This window comes from Podarcis muralis, chromosome 10, assembly GCF_964188315.1.
Source record: "Podarcis muralis chromosome 10, rPodMur119.hap1.1, whole genome shotgun sequence".
Lineage (NCBI taxonomy): Eukaryota > Metazoa > Chordata > Lepidosauria > Squamata > Lacertidae > Podarcis > Podarcis muralis.
In genome coordinates, this window is record NC_135664.1 from 49,121,031 (window position 1) to 49,143,774 (window position 22,744).

A 22,744-nucleotide genomic window follows, 5' to 3' on the forward strand; every position below is an offset into this window, starting at 1 on the left:
CTTGACTGTTGGCCATACTGGCTGGGGCTGATGGGAGTTGGGGACCCATACCTGCCTTAACCCATCAGAGAAGGTTAAGTCCCAAGTTTCATAACAAAAGTTTTATTGCCCTAGATTTCATCTCTAGGTTCTATTCCTTTGTCTTTTAAGCCCGATGGCAATTATCTATCCTATGACCATTTTCAAATACTATGACAAGCAGAAACTGGTGACATGCTCCTGAAGATATCAACATGTTTGGGCTGAAGGACTGCAGCCACTCCTATTCCAAAACACACAAACTGAGTGTGGAGTTTTGCCTCCTGGAGAGAAAAAAAACGTAAGACAGCTGGCAGAGTTCAAATGCCTTTATGGAGAAAACGGTTCTATACATAAAAGAGCACCCAGCTCACATACAGTGAGATGATGTGAGAATTTATTCAGGAGTTATTACACAGCAATCTCAGGCACAGTTTTGTGGCTACCATCCAATCTTAACGGAATTAGCGGCAGAGCCTGCTGTAGTAAAATGGGACTGGCTTTCTGTTAGAGGTGTTCTCTTCCTGACCTAACACTCCAGGAAGTATCCTCCTCTCATTCCCATTTATTGAAATAAAGCAGAACCAGTGGCCCTACAGTTGTTGTTGGGACTCCCAACTCGCATCAATCCCAGCCCGCAGGGTCAGTGGCCTGGAATGATGGGAGTTAAGAGTCCAACACCACCTTGGAGGACCACAGATCCCCCGTCTCTGATATAGTGTTCTATTCAGGGGTGAGTGTATTTGTGAGTTCAAGCCTATCAAGAAACTGCCTCCCTACAGAGCAAACATGGGAATTTGGAATGGGAGACAAAAAAAAGCTGTAAGGCTGTGCTCTGCTGTTCCCCATAGGGGTCGCTGTGACTGTGGTCCAGTTCACATGCCACACTAAGTCAAACCATGGCTGAGAGTGAAGCCATGAGGGTCCAGACTCCAGGAGAGGGGATTGTGACTGCTTTGCTCACCAGTTGCTCCACTGATACAAGCCATGACTTTGCCTATCATCCAAACCTACACTTGTGATTTACCTCTCCTCCAGACTAACCATGAACTCTAACCAAGATTCGTGGCTTATGGCTCATGGTGTCTCTGCAAAAGTTAAACCATGAGCCTGGGTTCAAATTACAGTTGTACCTCGGAATCTGTTCGACTTCCAAAACGTCCGGAAACCAAAGCGGGTCTTCTTATTTGCAGCCAATTGGAAGCTGCGGAAGCCCTGTTGGACTTTCAGGTTCCAAAGAAAGTTTGCAAATTGGAACACTCACTTCCTGGTTTGCGGCGTTCAGGATCCAAGGTATGACTGTACTTTAAATCTAGGCTTGGCACAGCTCAGAACAAAAAGGGGGAATGTGAAGCAGCGGAAGCAGCAGCAGCATCCTCTCCTGTAGGCCAGGTGCTCGCCCATCTGCACTAAGCCATGGTTTGGCTGGGGGCGGGGGCTGTGAACCAGGACAGCATGAAATGCCAACCCTAAGGCTTGTGGGGCAGGGGAGCGGAGAGATCTGCTGAAGGCAAAACACACACCTCATCCATCCGTGTAAGAGTGGCTCATAATTTGTGACAAACGTAAAATGCTGTGTAAAAAGGTCCACAGTGCAATATTATTCTAACTCCACCCGCACCCCACCCCCCCGGCTGTGTTTTGTTTTATTTTGAAAAAAGTACAGTACAAAAATAAAGACTTTAAAATTAACATTAAAAAAACAACATTGATCAGCATCATATCCTGAGACATCTGGTTTGTAACAGCTTAAAGTGACAAGAACAAGCAAAGCCAGAGAAGCCAAGTGAAAGGGAGAAAGCTGGATTAAGACAGAGGAAGGAGGCGGCGGAAGAGGGGCAAGTGGAAGGAGGGAAGGAGAGGGGGGGGCAGGGGTCATGCACATAAAAGCACTAGTAGCCTGAAGGGCGATGTGATATTCAGGCCACAGTGGATTGCAGAGGTTCCTGCACAGAAGGAGAAAGGAGAAGCCTGCACTCCTAGAACCAAATTCTCCAGCTCTCATTGCAGAGGACAATGAGGGCTTCTTCGTAATGGAAAAGACAGCCCTTCTGCTAAATCCTGAGTTCTAATTCTGAGGAAGAGGGAACGCTTCTCATGGGCCAGGAGCTACAGTGCAATATCTGTTCCTGCCAAGAAAACGTAAGTTTTTACAATTATCAGAAGGAAGGCAGATGTGGGAACTTGCAAGCAAAGTACCAGCAAGATCCACACCTCCCCTCCAAAGGATTAGATAGCTGCTTCTAGGAATAGAGCTTGTACGAAGAAAGTGAAAATGATTGCTACACTCTTCTGTTTCCACCTTCAGTTGAAATCAGTATCCTTAAGAGCACTTAACTCTGTATTGGATTGTGGACAATGCCTGGCCACAGAATCTGGCTTCTTGCGAATCCAAATTTTCAGTTTCTAGGCTTAAAGATTTTGAGCTTGTTGAAGGGAGGTGGATGTGCTAGGAGAGAGGATGGGCCAAAATGAGCAGACCCTGCGGAAAACGAGTAACCAAGACTATTAGGGGAAGGGAGGAGGACATGGAGCAGATCTGCTATGTGTTGCATCGATTCCTGCCCCTCCCCATCCTGCACCTAGGCCCTGATTTCTCCTCCTGCTAGTTTTCCCAGACCACGCCGCTTGCCCTCCGCAATAGTTCTTAAGCACCATAACGAGAAATAAGCATATTACATGCAATGCAAATCTGCATTGATTTATCTGAGCACAGATACATGGATTCCTGCAGTACAAGATGTGGGTTTCTCTGGTTTAGCACCAAGTGCCTGCCCTGCTGCTGAATGGAGAGAAGCATGTTTTGCACACAGAAGGCTCCAGGCTCAATCTCGGGCTTCTCCAGCTATGAGGGTCAAGGAATAGCGCTTGGACTCCAGACAGGGACCTTGGAGAACTGTTGTCCATCAAAAAATAGACAGCAGTAGACTGGGTGGGCTATTGGCCTACTCTACCATAGAGCAGGGTGGGGAACCTGTGAATCTCCCACTGTTATTGGACTCCATCTCCCATCAGCCCCAACTGGCATAGCCAATCATCCAGGATGATGGAGTCTAACAACAGCTAGGAGGGCAACAGGTTTCACATTCTTGCTATAAAGGCAGCTTCAGAGGTTCACTGCAGGCAGCTATCTCTCCCCTGCTCCCTGGCCGAATTGCATTTCTCTTCTGCCCCAAGTTTCTCCATCCCACTCCGGGGCTGCAAGGGCTACCCTGGAAGACAAATTCAGGACAAGGGTGCACTAAGCCCACCCAAATGTCCGAGCAAAGGGAAGGGAGTGGGAGTCACTCGTCCAAGTCTGGGAGTGCAGACCGGGGCTGGGCTGGCAGAGGAGGAGGAGGAAGAAGAGATCTAGGCTGGGAAAGATCAAAAGGTCTTTGCTGGCTCAGGGAGAGAAGAATGAAGGTGAGGAAAGAAGGATTGGCAAGGCAGGGGGAAATGTGCACAAGTTGAAAAAGCCAAAGTGAAAAGGAACCCAAAAGGGAAGAAGGCAGGGAGGGAATTGGAGGAATCCTGGGGTAGACACAATCTGCAACAAATTCAGAAGTAAGAAAAAGAAAAACACCACTACACACACGTGGTTTAGACCTAAATGCAGCAGCTTCCAAAATGAACTGATCTCCCCCCTCCCTCCCTCCCTGAGCCTTTGGCCACCAGGTATTGCTTCCTCCCTGCATAAGCATCATCTGCAGAAGCACCCCTTTCGTGCTTCCCCCCACCTGCTCCCGCCAGAAAAGGGAGCATGCGGCTTTAAGGTCCGGTATTGGTTTTGTTCCTGGCTGTCTTCAGAGGTTGGCTGCACCTTTCTCCTCTTCTTCCACTCCGGCTTCCTCTCGCTCCTGCTCCACCACCTTCTCCTCTTCCTCCTCCTCCTGCAGCTCCGCTTCCTTCTGCTCTTCCTCCTCTAGGTCCTCCTCTGTGCTCTGTATCCCAGCATGCAGTACAAAAAAGGAAGGTGGAGCACAAATACTTGCAAGTCTAGCTACTAGATTGAACCTGTGACTTTCTGCACACAAGGCAAATGCTCTGTAGGCGAGGATTTGGGTTCTCAAGAGGTTCAGGAAAGGGCGGCCAAAATTATCAAGGGGGTGGAGCGACTCTCCTATGGGAATGACTGAAGTCTTTGGGACTTTTCAGTTTAGAGAACAGGCAAGTAAGAGGGGGCATGATAGAAGTTTATAAAAAAAAACTTAAGCATGGCATGGAGAAAGCAGATAAAGAATAGTTTTTCTCACTTTTTCCTAACCCGTGTGGACATCTAAAAAGCCAAATGTTGGAAGATTCGGGACAGATAAAAGAAACTAGTTAAACTATGGAACTTACTCCCACAGTAGGCAGTGAAGGTCACCAACACTGATGGCTGTAAAAGAGGATGAAGGGACCAATGGCTACTAACCTGGATAATAAAATAAATAATAATAATTCATTATTTATACCCTGCCCATCTGCTGGGTTTTCCCCAGCCACTCTGGGCAGCTTCCAACAGAATATTAAAAACACAATAAAACATCAAACATTAAAAACTTCCCTAGACAGGGCTGCCTTCAGATGTCTTCTAAAAGTCAGATATTTGTTTATTTCCTTGACATCTGATGAGAAGGCGTTCCACAGGGCGGGCGCCAGTACCGAGAAGGCCCTCTGCCTGGTTCTCTGTAATCTCACTTCTCAAAGTGAGGGAACCGCCAGAAGGCCCTTGGCGCTGGACCTCAGCATCCGGGCTGAATGGGGGGGGGAGGATGCTCCTTCAGGTATACTGAGCCGAGGACGTTTAGGGTTTTAAAGGTCAGCACCAACACTTTGAATTGTGCTCGGAAATGTACTGGGAGCCAATGTAGGGCTTTCAGGACTGGTGTTATATGGTTTTGGCAGCCACTCCCCAGTCACCAGTCTAGCTGCCGAATTCTGGATTAGTTGTAGTTTCCGGTCACCTTCAAAGGTAGCCCCACGTAGAGCATATTGCAGTAGTCCAAGCGGGAGATGGTTATGCTCTGTCTCCACAGACAGAGGAAGAAGAAGAAGAAGAAGAAGAAGAAGAAGAAGAAGAAGAAGAAGAGGAGGAGGAGGAGGAGGAGGAGGAGGAGGAGTAGTAGTTTGGATTTGATATCCCGCTTTATCATTACCTGAAGGAGTCTCAAAGCGGCTAACATTCTCCTTTCCCTTCCTCCCCCACAACAAACACTTTGTGAGGTGAGTGAGGCTGAGAGACTTCAGAGAAGTGTGACTAGCCCAAGGTCACCTAACAGCTGCATGTGGAGGAGCAGAGACGCGAACCCGGTCTACCGCTCTTAACCACTACACCACACTGGCAATAATGCTTCTGAATACCAGCTGCTGGAAATAATGGAGGAGGGCTCATGGGCTCGGATTCTGCTTGTGGGTTTCCTACTGTCACCTGGCTGGCCACTGTGTGAACAGGATACTGGACTTCTTATAATCTTATGAAATAAGAGCTCTTCTTATAAACTTATGAAATAATTGCAGTTCCTGGTTCAAAGAACTGGTATAATATGGCAGCTAAGAAGCTCAGCAATGAATCAAAGCCCCCAGTTTGAATCCCACCTCTGCTGTGAACTCACTAGGTTCAGACCCAGTTCCTGCCTGTATTCACTAGGCACAAACCTGCCATGCAAAATTCAGGATTCTGCACAAACATGCCATCTCTCCCTTGTGCACACAGGCAAGCAAGAGGCATTTTCACAGAACCAGAATGGCAAAGGCTTTTGAAGTAAAGCTGGAACTAACATGGGAACGGTGTGACTTGGGAGATGGGCTGTGGCCTGAGAATCAAGGGCCAGGTAAGAGGGCTTTGGAGGGCTGTATTTGCCCCCCAGCCCTGGGCTTCCCCACCACTGCATGAGATGGACCTAAGCAAACCACCGTCTCTCAGCTTCAAACCTCGCAACGGCAATATTGGGGATAATATTGATTTTCCTGACAAGAGTACTATAAAGATTGCAACTAGATAATGCCTGCGAAAAGCTCTGGACACTGGACAACACTACACAAACATGCGGGATTCTTATATTCTGGGGAATTTAACTTGTTCTGGAATAGCAAGCAAAGGACCACATAAGGCAGGTATGAGATGCCTGCTCTCTGGTGGGGGTTTTTTGGACACAGTATCTGCCACATTTCCATGTTTAGCAAAGAAAGTGGGTATGAAATCATGTGTAGTTTGATTTCCCCTCCCCTTCTCATAATCGAAAATTTGAGGGTCATCTCCCAATGAAGCTGAACAGTCCAAGATTCAGGACAGACCAAAGGACATATTACTTCGCAAAGCACATAGTTAAAACTATGGAACTTGCAGCCATGGGATGTGGTGATGGCCATCAACTTAGAGAGCTTTAAAGGGGAATTAGGCAAATTCATGGACAATGAGGCCATCAACGGCCACTAGCCACGATGGCTAGATGTTACCTCCAGTATCAGAGGCTGCATGTCTCCAAGTACCAGATGCTGAGGATCTTAAGTGGGAGAAGAGGACTGAGCTCATGTCCTACTTGCAGGTTTCCCATGGGATCTAGTTGGCCATTGTGAAAGATGCCCCATGCCTTCCATTTGATGCGAAAGGGTGCCTCATGGCCCAAAGCAAAGTAGTGTAGTCTTAACCAGCTTGTCATTTAGATTCTTCGCAGCTCAGCTGTGGGGCTGATAACATCACGGTTGCAGGTTTGATCCCCGTATGGGACAGCTGCATATTTCTGCATTGCAGGGGGTTGGATTAGATCAGGGGTCTGCAACCCGCGGCTCCGGAGCCGCATGTGGCTCTTTTACACCTTTGCCGCGGCTCCGGGGCGGATACTAGCGAGGGGAGGAGGCACATTGTGCGCCCTGACACTCCCCACTGTGGCGGGCGCTGTACTGGCTGTGACGTCGCATGAGGGTGGTGCGTGCGTTAGTCACGCACCGTCCCGACGTCACCTTCCCGGTTTTGCGGCTCCCAGTTTTTTCCCCCTTCGGAAATGGGTCCAAATGGCTCTTTTTGTCTTAAAGGTTGCAGACCCCTGGATTAGATGATCCTCAGGGTCCCTTTCCCAACTCTACAATTCTATAATTCTATATCTGAAGACATGGGACTGGTGATAATTCGAGATGCTAGTGATTTGCCCTTACCTTGGCTTTCCGGCTGGGCTCAGTGCACAGGCCGCTGGGCGAGCTGAGGAGCTCTTTGGAGACCACGCACAGGAACTCTGATTGGTCCTCATTCCCATAATTATAGGATGACCCAATATTCACCAGCTGAGAAGTGGAAAAGGAGAGAATGCCTTTTACTGCAAAGTAAGCCAAGTGAGGAACATTCAGTACTCCTCTGAAACAAAATTTGGTAAAAATGGGAAGCTCCAAGGCTCTGTAGGCCACCTTTGAGCAAACTGTTTTTGAAAGAAGCAGAGAAGGAATGCTAAAAATGAAGCAGTAAATGTGTACACTTCCTGTCTTTGTTGGTTGGTAAAGATTTGGGCATGTGGCCACTTTAAAAGCACACATGATCAAAAAGAGCAGGGATGGGGAAGTTGTTGAAGTCTAACTCCCAACAGTCCCAGACAGCAGAGCTAATGGCCGGGGGGGGGGGGGGGAGTGGTCCAACACTCCCTGCATGGCCACAGGTTTCCCATCCCTGAAATACAAAGAAAGGACACAATACAAACAAACAAGTAATGGGGAGAGCTGGGAGTAATAGACTCCAATTCTTAAGTTACAAGGTTTTGCTAAGGACCAGCATGAATGGAAACAGCTGAGGGAGAGAAGCCCAACATACCTGGTCTCTCAGTGGGTAAGATCTGCTTCCCATATTCCCCTCTGTTGCAACCAAGTGGCGCTTGTCTGGGTGTCTGAGATTCTGCAGAAGCTAAACCCTGGCAAAATCAATTTCCTTTTTATATAACCCCATCTCTTCCTGCATACCTGTTCAAAACGCCATCCATCTGACATAGTAGAAACCATCTGTGTGAGTTCTTCCTCCTGACACTGCAGAACCCTGTACACGTGTTTCGGAGGCACCTAGGAAAAAAGCAGGAAACACCGGTATTGAGATGTAAAAGCAGACCCCTTTGTCCATGCAGATTCTCATTAGGAGGCCAAGCCAGATGGGGCTATCAACATCACTGGGCATCAGATAGTTCTGCCTGCACTATCTATTTGTTGTAGAAAATCAAAGCGAGGGGCAACTGGTGGCTGTGAGCATTTACATCTATATCTGGGGAGCAGGTAGATCAAATGATCTACCTGTGAAAGGGCCCAGGTTCAAGCCCTGGTATCTCCAGGTACAGCAGGGGAAAACTGTGGAGATCCACTGCTGGTCAGCGGAGACAAAACTGAGGTGGTTGGACCAATAATAGCCTGGCTTGGTATAAGGCCCCTTCTGATGCACCTATGCAAATAATTCTTTGAGGCCTTCCTCATCAATTCAATTGGCTGCCAGCTCCTGACTCAAAGGCCTCCTCTGCCCCTCTCACATGGCAGGGAATCAGTCAGTAGACTGGATGCGTTCAGAACAGGGATGAGACAGACCACAGTTCGCAAACAGAAGGTCCCAGGTTTCAAGCCTGGGCATCTCCAGTTAAAAGGATTCAGCAGCCCATGCCGTGAAAAGACTTCAGCCTTCCAGCCACTGCCAATCAAAACAGACACCACTGAGCAAGATGAGCAGAGTGCCTGGCCTGCCCTAAGGCAGGTTGCTAGAGCCTTTCCTTGAAAGCCGTGCTAGAAATTCCCCCGACACATTTTGCAACTGGCGCAGGTCCAATGGCAACCACATGGAGACCTCTGCATGCCAAGTTGGTGACAGACATCTCCACCTGGCTGGCCTCTCCTCTCCAGCTTTCTTAAGTAGGTAATATCCCACCTTTTCCTCCAAGGAATACATGGTTTATCCCTCTCCTCAGTTCATTACAACAACGACCCTGTGAAGTAGGTTAAGATGGGGTTGTCATATTTCAAAAAGTGAAAATCCGGACAGGTCCTAGTCCTCCACTCCAACAACTACACTACACTGGCTTCTGCTATGCAGCAGCTATATAAATTAAGCAGGTAAAAAAATATGGAGGATGCAAAATTTCACTTAGAGAAGGGTCAGAGAGATTTCCCTTGGAGCCTGAATTTGTTCTGTTGAATGTTTTAATGTGTTGTAAACCGCTTTTGAGATTCCCCCCCCCCTTTAAAATGTAAAGTGGTATGGAAACGAAACAAAATAATAATATATTTCACTGGGTGGAGGGAATGGAGCCTAGCTGTCCTGCTGTGGCGACCGTAACCTAGGTTCTAGGTGCCATTTGGCAATTACCTTATATATCTGAGTTTCTTACACTGCTTGAAAAGCGTGCTGGCTTCTTGTCCTTCTGCTACCATGAGGGACAAGAGCCCAGGAGTCTGGAACGCCCCCATTCCATTGAGCGTCCACAGATCTCCCTCTGCTTCTCAAACAATTTATTTTCTCCAATTTTCTCCGTTCCTGCCTCCCCGTATCTCCAAACCATGCAGAGAAGCAGAATCTCAGGAGTATCCCTCCCAGCAATGATTCACCACCCTTTTCTACTTTGCAATTAAAACTGTAATCTGAGATCCAGGCTAGGGAGTGCTCAGAAATTAAAACAACCAGATTCATTCACTTCCTCCTCTGGGGGGATGAAAGATTGGCCTTCTTTCTTCTACCAGTTCTGCAAAATTAATTCTTGCGCATCCTCAGAAGGTAGAATTTAAGATTTTCTGCCATTCTGGGGAGGTGCAAAGCCCCCGGTTTTCATCTCATACATGAAGGCTCCCTGTTATTGTTAGTATTTTTCTTTTCTTGCCAAAGGCCTTCTGGGGCCATTCAGTTCACACCTGTGTTATAGTGTAGTCCTTTTCTTCCAGTCTGTCCTTGATTAGCCTGATTAGAGACCCGATGTTGTAGAATTCGGCTTCTTCCAGAACCCCTAGAAATAAAGGCAGAGAGCGCAAGAGATAAAATAATGAGCACCGAGCCACTGAGCTGACTCACTGTCAAGCAGCTCTCGATAAAAATACTCATCCTTTGTTACCATCATCTAGTCATTCTATAACCAGACAGCTGGTTAATTCTGGATCCTGAGCCAGAGTTATATTGCCGCAGAAGTTTAAAGATTACACAGATGAAATTTTGAAAAGCAGCCTGCTATTAACAGCGACTCTGGGAAGCAGGGCTCATACCCTAAGTCCACGTACAGCGAGGAAGGGTGAATTCAGTGGGCGCTTGAGCTAACTGGACACTTGAAAGACAAGCAGATTTATTGTGACATACACACCTTGTGGAGCTAAAGGCTTTCATTATTATTATTATTTGAATTTTATTTATTTATTAAAGTTCTTATATTATATCGGTAAACATTATCATATTACATGACAAGGCTTATTATACTATAATTTCCAACGTATATACAAAGTTTATATATTAAAAGAAATGGGGGAAAAACAAGGGCAAAAAACTATTGCAAAATCATATATATACCAACACTTTGGACTTCCTGTCTATCCCGTTGTATATTCCTTTTTTTCAAATGAATGTACCGTATTTTTCGCCCTATAGGACACACTTTTTCCCCTCCAAAAATGAAGGGGAAATGTGTGTGCGTCCTATAGTGCGAATGCAGGCTTTCGCTGAAGCCTGAAGTGCGCACCGACCCCTCTCGCTCTTCAGGCTTCAGGAAGATATCCGCAAGCCGTGGGAGCCCGCGGGAGTTCCCCCCCCCCCGGGCTCCCCCGGCTTGCGCAGCGCTGCCTGCACCCTGAAGCACCGGTGCCCTGAGCAGTCGCACCGGGGCTTTGGGTAGCTCTGCGCAAGCCGCGGGAGCCCTCCCCCGGCTTGCGCAGCGCTGCCTCTTGTCCGGAAGCTACCCAACGTGACTGCTCATCGCGCCGGGGCTTCGGGATAAGACGCAGCGCTGCGCAAGCCAGGGGAGGGCTCCACCGGCTTGCGCAGCGCTGCCTCTTATCCCAAAGCCCCGGCGCGCTGAGCAGTCGCACCGGGGCTTTGGGTAGCTCTGCGCAAGCCGCGGGAGGGCTCCCCCGGCTTGCACAGAGCTGCCTCTTATCCCGAAGCCCCGGCGCGCTCAGCAGTCGCGCCGGGGCTTCAGGTAGCAGCCTGTTCTGGGGGCTGGGGTCGGGGGAAGCTCGGGCTTCCCCCGCCCCAGCCTAGCGCCTTGGGGGGGGGGAAATAATTTTTTTTTAATTTCCCCCCCAAAAAAAACTAGTTGCGTCTTATGGGCCGGTACGCCCTATGGGGCGAAAAATACAGTACTCTTATTATTGTATATTTCTTTACATTTTATCTAATACATTCCTGTATCAATATGTACTCTTGGTCTTATTTCTCAACTCAGTCTCTCTCCAACGTCAATCGAATACTTACCTTGATCATGGAGCTAAAGGCTTTCAATGGCTACTAGCCATGATGGGTATAGTCTGCCTCCATGATTTGAGGCAACGTGCTTTAGAATACCAGTTGCTCAAAACCACAGGAAGGGAGAGCGTTATTGCACTCAGGTCTTACTTTGGGGCTTCCCATGGGCATCTGCTTGGCCACTGTGAGAACAGGATGCTCCACTAGATGGACTCTGATATAGCAGGTTCTTATTTTCTTATGTGCTCCTTTGTTGCTGGCTCCATAGGGATGCTATGATCCCATAGGTAAGCTGAATCACATGTGTACTCCAAACACATCAGAACCAACTAGCAAGGCCATCCTATTATATATATTTTTTCAAAATACAAGCATGACAAATAGAGAAATAAAAACAGGAAAGAAAGAAAAAATACAATTGACTTCCCATCCATCTTCCATGGTTTCCTTAAATTAACAGTTGTGGTTTGAGGACCCGATCCCCACTTTGTGGAATGAAGACACACAGACACAGAATATAAGGTTAATGGGCAAGAAAAGGCCACAACTTTATTGATTACAGCAAGTGAGAAGGTATTGGCTTAGGCATTGGACCACAACAGATTGACTCCACCCACTCGGAGAGGGGGTGAGCCCAAAGGGGGTTTATTCACCAGAAGGTGGAGCCTGTTGATGCTAATACAACTATAAGCTCTCCCCTGATGTCACCGAAGGTAGTGCCATGGCCCCCCGCCACACAGGCATCGGACAAGATCCACGACCGCCGGATTCCTTTAACGGAATACCCAAATTTGAAGGGGTAGGCGATGGCCACACCTAGCCCTTCCACACACCAACAACACATTCCAGTGGCTAACTGCCACGGTGAGACGGCGAAAATGAGGCAGAATGGCTGGCGCAGCAGTAACTTAAACTGCAAACCACGCCCCCTCCAAGCCGCCCGGTTGGGTGCTTACCTGTGGGCGTGGTGCGACAGCCAGGTGAGTGGGGCAGGGGGCATAACGCCCCCTGTGTGATGCAGAGATCACGTTCCGCCCACAACACCTCCCCTCTTGTAGGAGGAGAGGCTTTACTGCTGCACATTCTATTTTAAGCAAAGCCATTTTACCTCTATATTTCCCTCCATATAGTTAGTAGGATTGGAATATTACTTGTAGTTTAAGACTGAATTCTGGACACAATGGAAATGTAAAAGATTTGGATTATCATAAAAGATGCGGGAGGAAATGATTAATAATAGGACCCACAAAGGGGAGAATGGAAGTTCAGGAGATTCCTTGGAATCTTGTTTTTATTAATTTTGTTTGATATATCTCTGTAAAATGTTACTTTGAAAAACCAAATAAATAAATTTATATTATTTCCCTCCATATAATTTTAAACAGCTGAGCTTACTCCAAACCGACTAGTGCCTTAACATTTTTACAATAGTTTTTCAAGTAATCTACAAATGCTTTCCAATCTTCTTTAAATCTAGTCTCTTCTTGTTCTCTAACGCTACTTGTTAGATTTGCTAATTCTGCATACCCCATCAGTTTCATTTGCCATTCTTCCTTTGTGGGTGAAGCATCCTGTTATGTACATGGCCATCCCATGTTTCCTGCAAGTTCAATGCACCATACAAAGCTGTCCTCCACCCCTTCTATTTTTAAATCCTCACACCCGTGAGACAGGTTGTTAGGCTTGAGAGCAATTAATCTCAAGGCCACCCAGTGTGCTCGGTGGGGCAGATGGGAGTTGTAGTACAACAATATCCGGAGGGCACTGGATTGGCGAAGAGGAATTAAACTGATAGCTAAAGTAATGGGCAATGAAAAGAAACCTTTCATAACATAAGCAAAGGATTGTTGGCTCTTCTTTCGAAAACGATAGTGGTTCAATTGTGGCTGGGCAGAACTCTTAAGAGAAGATGAAGAAAACACTTTTAGTTTTAGAGCTTGTCTCTGTGCACGCTGCCTGAAGCCAAGACTTCCACAGCACTGTGGAGTCAAATGAGTCTAAATTTCCTAGAGGCAGGGAGAATACAAGTAACTGCAGTCTACATACCAAGCACCAAGATACAACTTGCAAGAGAAAAAGATTCCAAACCTAAATAAGTTGATAACTATGTTCAAAGTAGGGGTTTTTCAAAGGGTGTGTAGTGAGGAACAGCTATCGGCTTAATGAATGCCGGACAGAGTTGATTCTAGCTATACAATGGACACCAGAAAGGAAATTCAAAGCTAACAAGAAAATACGGAGAGAAAAGAAAGCTACAGGGGCGGGGGGAAGGGAATGTTATTATTGCTAATGTTTAAATAAATGCTAAAAATTATTACTATTATATACCCTTCATTTGTGGATCACAGAGCAGTTTACAATATAAAAACACAAAAATTCATAATGCAGTAACGAACAAAAACTATGCCCCCCCCCCCAGTTTAAAAGGTCAGATTTTTTCATTAGCCAAAGGCCTGGGACAGTCATCCCCAAACTCGGCCCTCCAGCTGTTTTGGGACTACAACTCCCATCATCCCTAACAGGACCAGTGGTCAAGGATGATAGGAACTGTAGTCCCAAAACAGCTGGAGGGCCGAGTTTGGGGATGCCTGGCCTGGGAGAAGAGGAATGTTTTTGCCTGGTGCCTACAGATATGTTATAAAGGCACCAGGTGCGGCTCCTTGGGGAAAGCATCCCACAAATGGGGAACCACCGCAGAAAAGGCCCATCATTTTATTATAGTATTTATTTCTACCATTGGTATTTATGCCCTCTGCAAAGTAAAAAGACTTCGCAGAGATGCCACAATTATAAAGATGTCCCAGTTGACCTTAAGGATGGCAACCCCAGAGGGGCACTTGATGTAAATGAGAGCAAAGGAAGGAAAATGCTGCAGCTAATGTTGAAAATGCAATCCAGCACTCTTTTAACAGTGCTCAAAACTAAAACAGCAAATGGCCACTATACACACACACACGTATACAAATGTGGGAAGTGTACACATGCACAGCCACAGAGAGCGAGAAGCTGGGTGGCACATACGACAGAAGTTGTAAATCTGAGTTGTTAAATTGGAAGCAGAACCTAGCACTTGGGGAAAAAAACAGCATGTCCACATATATTCAGGACAATACCAGTCTAGGTCCTGGAACACCTTTAGAGCACATTTACCTTTAATAATGCGAAAGCTGGATTTCAAAGGCCTTTGGGGGTGAAAGCTATAACAAAATTAAATTTTGTGCAAGAATGTATTTTCCCCCTATGTAAACACTGAAAAAAATGCTATGATTAGTCTGTCCATATTGCGGGGGGGGGGGGGGGGCATTGTGCCTGAAAAAGCATAGCTCACATTGCTATACTAACACTTGGGAGAGGGGCTCAGAGAGAGAGTTGTGTATGACAATCCTGCAGTGTTGCTATCCAGGGTGCTTTAGGGAAATGCCACTGGAAAAAGCTAGTAAGTTGACTGCAGCAGCAGCAGCACCACAGGAGGAGAAGGGGAGTTTTTATTTATTTATGTATTGCATTTATTTCCTACTTGTTTTCTCTCTCCGAGCAGCTCAAGGTGGCCTGCATGGTTCTCTCCTCATTTAATCCACATACCAACCCTGTGAGGTAGAGTAGGCTAAGAGGCCACAACTGACCAGAGGTCAGAATGATTATTGGAAATGTGCTGTTGCTGCAAATATAAACACTTAGATGGGTATATATTTGCCTACCAAAGGCTCAAATCCTTTTGCTCAATAGAGATGGAGTTGCAGGGGAGGAGAGTGGCTGTTTCGACCTGTGACAAAAAAATTGCTGAAACTATTACTAGGGAGGTATACATTATTAAAATTACTAAATAACAAAAAGCATTATTAAAATGCACTGCTTTTTGAATTATCAACGCATGGGCTCCCAGACTTTGGTTGACATAAATATCTTCTGACAACTTTCTCCACCTGCAACCCAAAATGCCACGCCTACCATTACACAGAATGTAGTATCGATAGCCTAACCATTTCCGGTGAGCTTTAACAATCAATCCCTCTTCCCAGAGAACTCTGGGAATTGTGTCCCTTTGAGGAGAATAGGTGTCTCCTAACTCGCTACACCCTTAACAAACTACAGTTCCCAGGATTCTTTTCTTTTGGGCGGGTGGAGCCATGACTGCTTAAAGTGGTATGAAAAGTGCTTTAAATGTATAGTATAGATGCATCCTACTTGTGTGACAACAGGTTAAACCTTCCCTAGCATGGAAACACAATTATGGGAGTAGCTCCTCTTGTCAGTTAGATATCTTCCTACATGGGTGTGCACACACAGAGAGATTTGTTTTTTTGGCCCTCCACTCCACCCACAAAAGATAGTACAAGTTTGCATGTGACACAGAGCATATGCAAAATGTGGTACAGATTTGTCTCCTCTTTTGCGAATGGAGCTGAAGGCCCAATCCACACCTTTACCAGGGCCCAGCAATCCTGTTGGCAACCCTGTGCCCTCGTGTGTGGATAGCAGTTTCACATAAGGATGGATTTCTGTACCTATTGCATACTCTTAAGGGTGATGAAGAAATATATGAATAAATCAATAAGTACGGAGAACACTTTAAATGAATACAAGCACAGAGTGCCAAAGATAGAGGAGACGATAATCCATGAATACATGGAGTCGGTACTCAAATGAAGGCGACCCATTTAGGTTAAGCAGAGAGGAGGGAATAAATCAACTGTCCCATTATTCAGTTTGGGATTAATGCAGGTGAAATGGTTTCTACGCCCCTGAGCAGGGTTCTGGAACAGCCTCTCGTGAACAGTACTAAACAGAAGGGCAAGCTGTGCATCACGAAAAATGGAAAATAATTATTGAGCTCTCTGATGACCTGCTGGAGCAAAGACTATTCCCCCCTCCTAAATTATGTTCTATAGCAGAAGAGAAATGGGACATGGAACGATGGGAGGTGCAAATGAGGTCAGCTTCAAGAAAATAAAGTCTCTGTACAATGAACCCCTTTTAGTCAACCAAGGAGAATCAACTAATCAACAAGTTTTGAATCCATGAAGAAGGCTACCCTCTGCAGAAAAACAAATTAGTGACCTCGGTAAGAGATATAGGGATATATATTGTCTTTCGATCGTTAACATGAGATGCTGCTTCTTGCAACATAGGCAAATAAGCATTTGTCATCTGCTATGCTAATCTCTGGTTATTTGCATCCATCGCCTCCCCAGAGGCATGCACAACCTCCTCCGCTGCCTAGTTAGCAATAGCAATAGGCACTTAATGAATCCACAGTGGAAACAGAAGGATGCTTAGGAACCAGCATTCTGTTATTACCCAGAACCCGCTCAGACACACCATCTTATTTCAAACCCTGACCTTGCAATATCTTTGTTTCCTTCTGCAGAAGCAGATGAATAAAGAACTATGGCCACTGAAAGCTTCAATCCCAGGGGGCAGTGGGAGATGAGGGAGAGGACCTTCCTTTTTTGACATGACCACAGACGTTCTAGTCATCCATGTTTAAGAGGACCTTGATGAGCTCTGATTCCTGCCCATGCCCAATGTTCCAGCTCCCAAAGATGGGGTGAGGATAAAAGTAGAATACCAAAATTGCACCACGCCACCAGTCAGGGTCATCCATAACTGTTTGTCAGAGCAAGCATTTCTTCCACTGTGTTTACTCCTGGCTTGTGATGCAGAAAATGAATGAAAAGTGGAGCAGCTCAAAGACAACTCTTGCTCTTGACTTGTCTACCCCCATTCCCCTGAGAAAGAGGTGGTTTATTAGGATATAGCTTAAGCTGGTAAGATAGCTACACCTGCTCCGGGTTCGAGATTAAGCCTGGGAGATGTATCACGGCTGAAATCACCACTGCTCCCAAGTCCCTCTGCCACCACACAGGATGGGGGCTTTGTTAAACCTCTCCACTGAGGCCCCGACAGCTGTGCACCCCTCAGTGGAGCAGTTTAAAGAAGCCGCCCCCTATGCGAAGGTGGCAAGGGAGCCCTGCGGACAAATCCTGACAAGCTCCATCCACAGAGCTATCTCCGCCGCCTTCGCACAGGCAGGCAGCCTCTTCCTCCTGGTGCCTGGAGCCAGCTGCCTCTTCCCCACCCCACGAGTCACTGGGGTGAAACCACTGCAAACTTCCTCAGCATGGGGGGGGGCAGCGGTTTCACCCCGACACCTTGCCAGGGCCAATGCAGCTTGTACCTCCCTTTTAACATCACAATGTGCTGCCAGATCGCTATGTTTGGCTGGTGATACATCACAATGTTGAAAACCTGACATTGCCCAGCCCTAGTCAAGACAGCTTGGCTGCAATTGCCCACACACTGGTAACCTCCAAGTTGGATTTACTGCAATGTGCTCGATATAAGTTGGTTTGGAAGGGCAGGTCAGCGGCTAGATTCTTTTTCTGTAGGAGCCAAGCACCATCAGCATACAACACCTTTGTTTGTGGGATGTGCACTACCTGCCAATCTGCTACTGTGCCAAGTTCAAGGTCTGGGCCCTATATACCACTAAGGCCCAGGTTACTTGAGAGGCCTCCTTATTCCTTATGTACCTAGTAGGCCACAGCATTCTACAGCAAAGCGACCTCTTCAAGTTCCTAAAATATCAGTAGCCCACTCCACAGTAACTTGGAGCAGGGCTTTCAATGTTGTTGCCGCTGTTCTGTGGAACATCATTCCTGTCAAGATAGGATAGGCACCCACTATCTGAACTTTCCAGAAACAGATATTAAGATATTTTTGTTCAAACAAGCTTTTCCAGCTGGATGAAAAGTTCTCGGCCTTAGATTTTCTTTTTGTATTGTTTTTAAACCTCTCTTCAGTTATATTCGGTACGGTTCTTAAAACTATTTTCGCTGTTTCCATGATGTTTGTAAATTGCCTAGATACACACACAGAAGACGACATAAATTAATATAGTAAGAATGGAAGCGTGTGGATAAGCCAAGTCCAGAATCAAAAACAAGGCAAGGAACACAAAGATTTACATAGCACAGATGCAATTGAAGTAAGAGATGCAATTGGAATAAGAAGTCTCACTTCAGCTGCCAACTGATTCCAAAGGAATGGAGCTGCAAAACTTAAACGCCTGGTTTCTAGTGCATACTAAGTGCACTTCTGGAACACATAGTGCTCTTAGCAGTGCACCATCTAAGGAGCACAGTTGCCTGGCAGGTATATATGGTGCTATGTGATCCCTTAGGCAATCTGTTCTGCTTGCCTCTGGCTCAGAAGGGAGGGAGGGAAAGCAAGTGATGGTGAAGTTCCCAGTGCCTGCTTGTTTATTGACTATGTCTGGCAAGCATGCAAGTGGTAATAATGAGGCGGCAGAGGAGCAACAACCTGTAAAAACAATGGCAATGGGGGCACAGACTCACTGAGGGCATCCTGCCCAAGCTCCCCTCCCCATTAAACCTGGAGCTGGCACCTTATTCTTCATGGCCCTGGAACAAAGTGTTTTGCTTTGAATTCTCTCTTTGTACCAAGAGGTCAAAACTTGAAACATTGAGGACACAAAAGCACAAGTGTATTCTCAAGGATCAAAACATTATCATCACAGGACAATATATTAGCTCCATTCCCTGTACTCTGTAAATGGAACTACGGTAAATGTTGACATTCCTTTCACACACACGTCATGGATGCAGGGACAAAAAGTTAAGAGAGAGGATCTGTCATAGCACAACAAGAGCCATGGCACCAGCACTCTATTTACAGTGGATGTTAGCAGCACTGTAAACAAAGCATTTCCTTGAAGACTGTTACTTTGCAGTTTAAGCCTTTCCCCCCAAAGCATCTCATGGGCCAAATGGGGAGGCCCGTGGATCAGAAGCTCCCTACCACTGGTTTATAGGCTAGTTCATCCACTTCTTACAGTCAGCTTAAGTCATGCCTTGACGCACTCTGTTTGTTCCATTGGCCATGCCAAGCGACATCAGGCAGTCCTGTACTTGGGTGTGATAATTGCACAGGTCTGAAAACTTACCTTCCTCTGCCATATCTTTATCCAGTACTAGCTTCCCATGCCGGAGGAAATTCAGAATGGGTCCAAAATAAGTGGGATCCCGATCAATGAGATATGCACCCGTCTCATCCTAAACAAAAGAAGCAGACAACAAACAAGCGTAAATCTTGTCTCATGAACCACCCTTGAGAGTGTAAATAAGCATCTGGATAGGGATGATCCAATATACATTGTTGTGTAGACTTAGCATTCATGAAATAAGGGGGGGGGGTCATCTTATGGGTCAGAACCTGACTAAAGGAGAGGAGGAATAAATGGGCAGATCTCACAATACAAGAGGTGGGCTCCTCCAATGATTTGTATAGAGACTGGTGCTTTCTAATTGTTTTGCATAGGACCAAGAGTTAGGGGTGTGGAGCAAGGTGGCAAAGTTTGCTGATGACATACCAAATTATTCAGGATGTTCAAAAGAAGTGATTGTAAAGCAGTCCAAAACTGGGAGAATGGGCCATACAATGAATGACAAATGTAGTTCAATGTAAGCAAGTGCAAAGTGAGGCACTGAAGCAAAATCCTAACTGCATTTTATACAGGTGGAAAGGAAGCTGGGAGTTACCAAGCAGGAATTGGATCTTGGGAGTCATGGTGAAACGTTTAAAGAAAATGTTGATCCAGTGTGCAGAAGTTGTGGAAACAGAAATTACATGCTAGGGATTGTTTGTGCTCTAAAACAAAAGTGTCAATACTAAAATGCTTTTAAACAAACCTATGGTGTGGAATATAATGAGTACAGCTCAAGTCACCATAGAATCGTAGAATTGGAAGCCACCACAAGGGTCACCTAGTCTAACCCAAGCCCCCCACCAATGCATGGATCTCAACAAAAGCAACCAAGACCGACGGCCATCCAACCGACCAGATGGAAATAAAACTGCTAGCAGCATAATGCCTTTAGCCTACAGGTAGGGAACTGGAAGTGGCTGGTGGACTTGATCATTATCTTCTCCACACCCACTCTTCATAGGCCAAGTTTTATAGGTGGGCAGGTCTGCCCACCTGATAGTCACCTGACAGCACTGCAATGTCAAGTGAGTCTTTTTAGGCGTGTGTGGGTCTTGCAGGGCACTTTGCAAGGGACTTCAGAAGACGCTTGCAAAACACCGTCTTGCACGGCCAGTTTTGGCTGAGCCAGATAATTATGACCTGCCACATACCTTATATTAGGTATAGGGCAGGTGGGCATGGCTTGACCAAAATGGCTTTGTGGGTAAAATGAAGGTGCCTAGTGGGCCTTATTAGGCCCATGTGCCAGAGTTTCCTCACCCCCTACTTTGGACAAACCTTGGAATATATTGTACAGCTCTGGTCACCAAATCTCAAAGGTAGTAAGTGTCCAAAGATGCTTGTGTCCAAACACAGCATCCAATTTGTCAACAGTCATCTGCCTGATGGCTAGCTGTCAATAGTCCATGGTATGTCCCCTCTGTTGCTGTGATGTTACAGAATGCTCATAAATCTAACTACAGTGGTACCTCAGGTTAAGTACTTAATTCGTTCCGGAGGTCCGTTCTTAACCTGAAACTGTTCTTAACCTGAAGCACCATTTTAGCTAATGGGGCCTCCTGCTGCCGCTGCGCCACCAGGGCACGATTTCTGTTCTTATCCTGAAGCAAAGTTCTTAACCTGAAGCACTATTTTTGGGTTAGCGGAGTCTGTAACCTGAAGCGTATGTAACCCAAGGTACCACTGTACTGAGGAAGAGGGTGTCCTGGACTCTTAAGTCAGCATTACTACTGTAAAGGAAGTGAAACATTGGCTTGAATGGGAAAGAAGCTTCTCGCAAACTGCTTAAGGATATGGGAAGTTGAATGCAACAGAATGCAGAGGCCAGAAAGTGCTAGGCTGGAAGGCAGGAGGCCAAGAACAGGAGCCAAGGCGGCAGGAAACCTCAGAACAGGATGATGCTGTTGAGAGGAAGGAATCGGGAGAGATTGGGAAGGCAGAAAATGTTGGCTATTGTAAGCCAAATTTGCAGGTTTGGAGTTACTTCTTTCTTCTATCTGCTCTCAGCAACTATGACTTTTAAAACTGGGAAGCTGAAACTTTGAAATTGCATACAGTACTTCAAAAATTCGCTTTCTCTCTTTGATAAAACATACTTTAAGTATTTATATCACTGCAAGAGCAATCAAGAGCCAAGATCAACTCTTGGTCTTCAACACGGATACATCCTACTCATCTCTACTCAAATACTCCCCACTGGATTCAACGGAAACGACTCCCAGATAAGCGAGTCCAGATTGCAGCCGGAACGCCCCACCTTGGGCTCTGGGACACCTCCTTGGACTCGCTGCCCGGAAGGCTGGCCAAAAAGAGCCTTCATGGCGCGCCTCCCTGTACTGACGACCAGCGTCCAGTGACGGTTTGGCGTGGCAAACCAGCAACGCGGGAGAGGAGAGGCAAACGCGGCGCTTACATCGCTTTGGGCGCTCGTATTTCTGAGGGTGCGCCCATCAGTGCGGTCTGTAAATCAGGCGCATCTGAGATCCAGAGCGCGCGCCCAAACACCCCAATTGCCTCCCCGGGGAAACTGATCATCACACAAGTAAACTAAGCGGGAGGCGGTGCTGCAGTTGCCCGGGCGCGCGGAGGGAAAACGCTACTGAGTAAACAGGCGTCGTTTCATTTTATTTTAATTCTGCGAGTACTGTATGCTCAGTACGAGGCTCCTTCCCGAATCAGGCTCCTCCTCCAGGACTTGATTCCTTCAGCGGCTGCGTTTCGTCGGCACGCCTCTTCCAAATCTCCCAGATGCCAGAAAGGAGGCGAGAGAGGCTTGTATATAACTGACCGGGGGTGGGTGCATGCATGGAAATCCAGCGGCCCAGCAACATTTGCAATGCAAGCCTTATGACTTTGCAAAATAAAAATAAAATAATAAGCCAAGCCCGACTCCTTCCAGCGAGCGCGCCTTGCAAAGTGCACGGCTGAGCGAGGGACACAGGAGCGGCGGAGGGCGCTTCCTCCGGTGTCTCCTTTGTTCTCTCGGGCCGAAGGCGCAACCGATCCCCCCGGCAGGAGCAGGGAGCGCACGTGTCCCGCGAAAACACCGCGATCCTTTGCGCTGGCACGCCGGGCTCGCTCGCTTACCCGATCCGACTGCAGCTCCTCTCCCTGGCACAGGCGGCAGAGGAAGGATTTCTGCTCGCGGCACAGCGTTTGCCGGGTGGTGAGGAAGATGGTGCCGCCGACGTTGAGCCTCACCCACTTGCCTCGGCTGCTGGGGGGCAGAGGCTGCTGGGAGCTCTCCCACGCGCAAGGAGCCCTCCGCACGCCTCGCGTTGCCTCCCCTCGGTCCATCCTCATCTCCCTTCCTCGCCGCCGTTCCCTCCTACTTCCACGGGGAGGCGGGGCTCCGGAGGCAG

The 22,744-nt window shown here is 47.0% G+C and overlaps 1 protein-coding gene across 1 annotated transcript; it reads right to left on the minus strand.

Annotated features, from left to right (window-relative positions):
• Positions 1-332: 332 nt before the first annotated feature.
• On the minus strand, positions 333-22,717 carry KCTD17 (potassium channel tetramerization domain containing 17). Its single transcript, XM_028745691.2, has 6 exons — positions 22,470-22,717; positions 19,341-19,449; positions 9,841-9,932; positions 7,924-8,019; positions 7,135-7,260; positions 333-3,941 (listed from the first exon to the last, which is right to left on the minus strand). Exons 1-6 carry the CDS (start codon positions 22,683-22,685, stop codon positions 3,804-3,806), a joined length of 777 nt encoding a protein of 258 aa, XP_028601524.1. The 5' UTR covers positions 22,686-22,717; the 3' UTR covers positions 333-3,803.
• Between the last annotated feature and the right edge of the window lie 27 nt (positions 22,718-22,744).

Excerpts from the sequence above, each read along its gene's own strand:
- KCTD17 (XM_028745691.2), bottom strand. The coding sequence starts at position 22,685 with ATGAGGATGGACCGAGGGGAGGCAACGCGAGGCGTGCGGAGGGCTCCT. Across the intron at positions 8,020-9,840 it reads AGGACTACACTATAACACAG|GTGCCTCCGAAACACGTGTA; the intron begins GTGTGAACTGAA and ends CTTTTTTCCTAG. Across the intron at positions 3,942-7,134 it reads AGCCCAGCCGGAAAGCCAAG|AGCACAGAGGAGGACCTAGA; the intron begins GTAAGGGCAAAT and ends GCTGGGATACAG.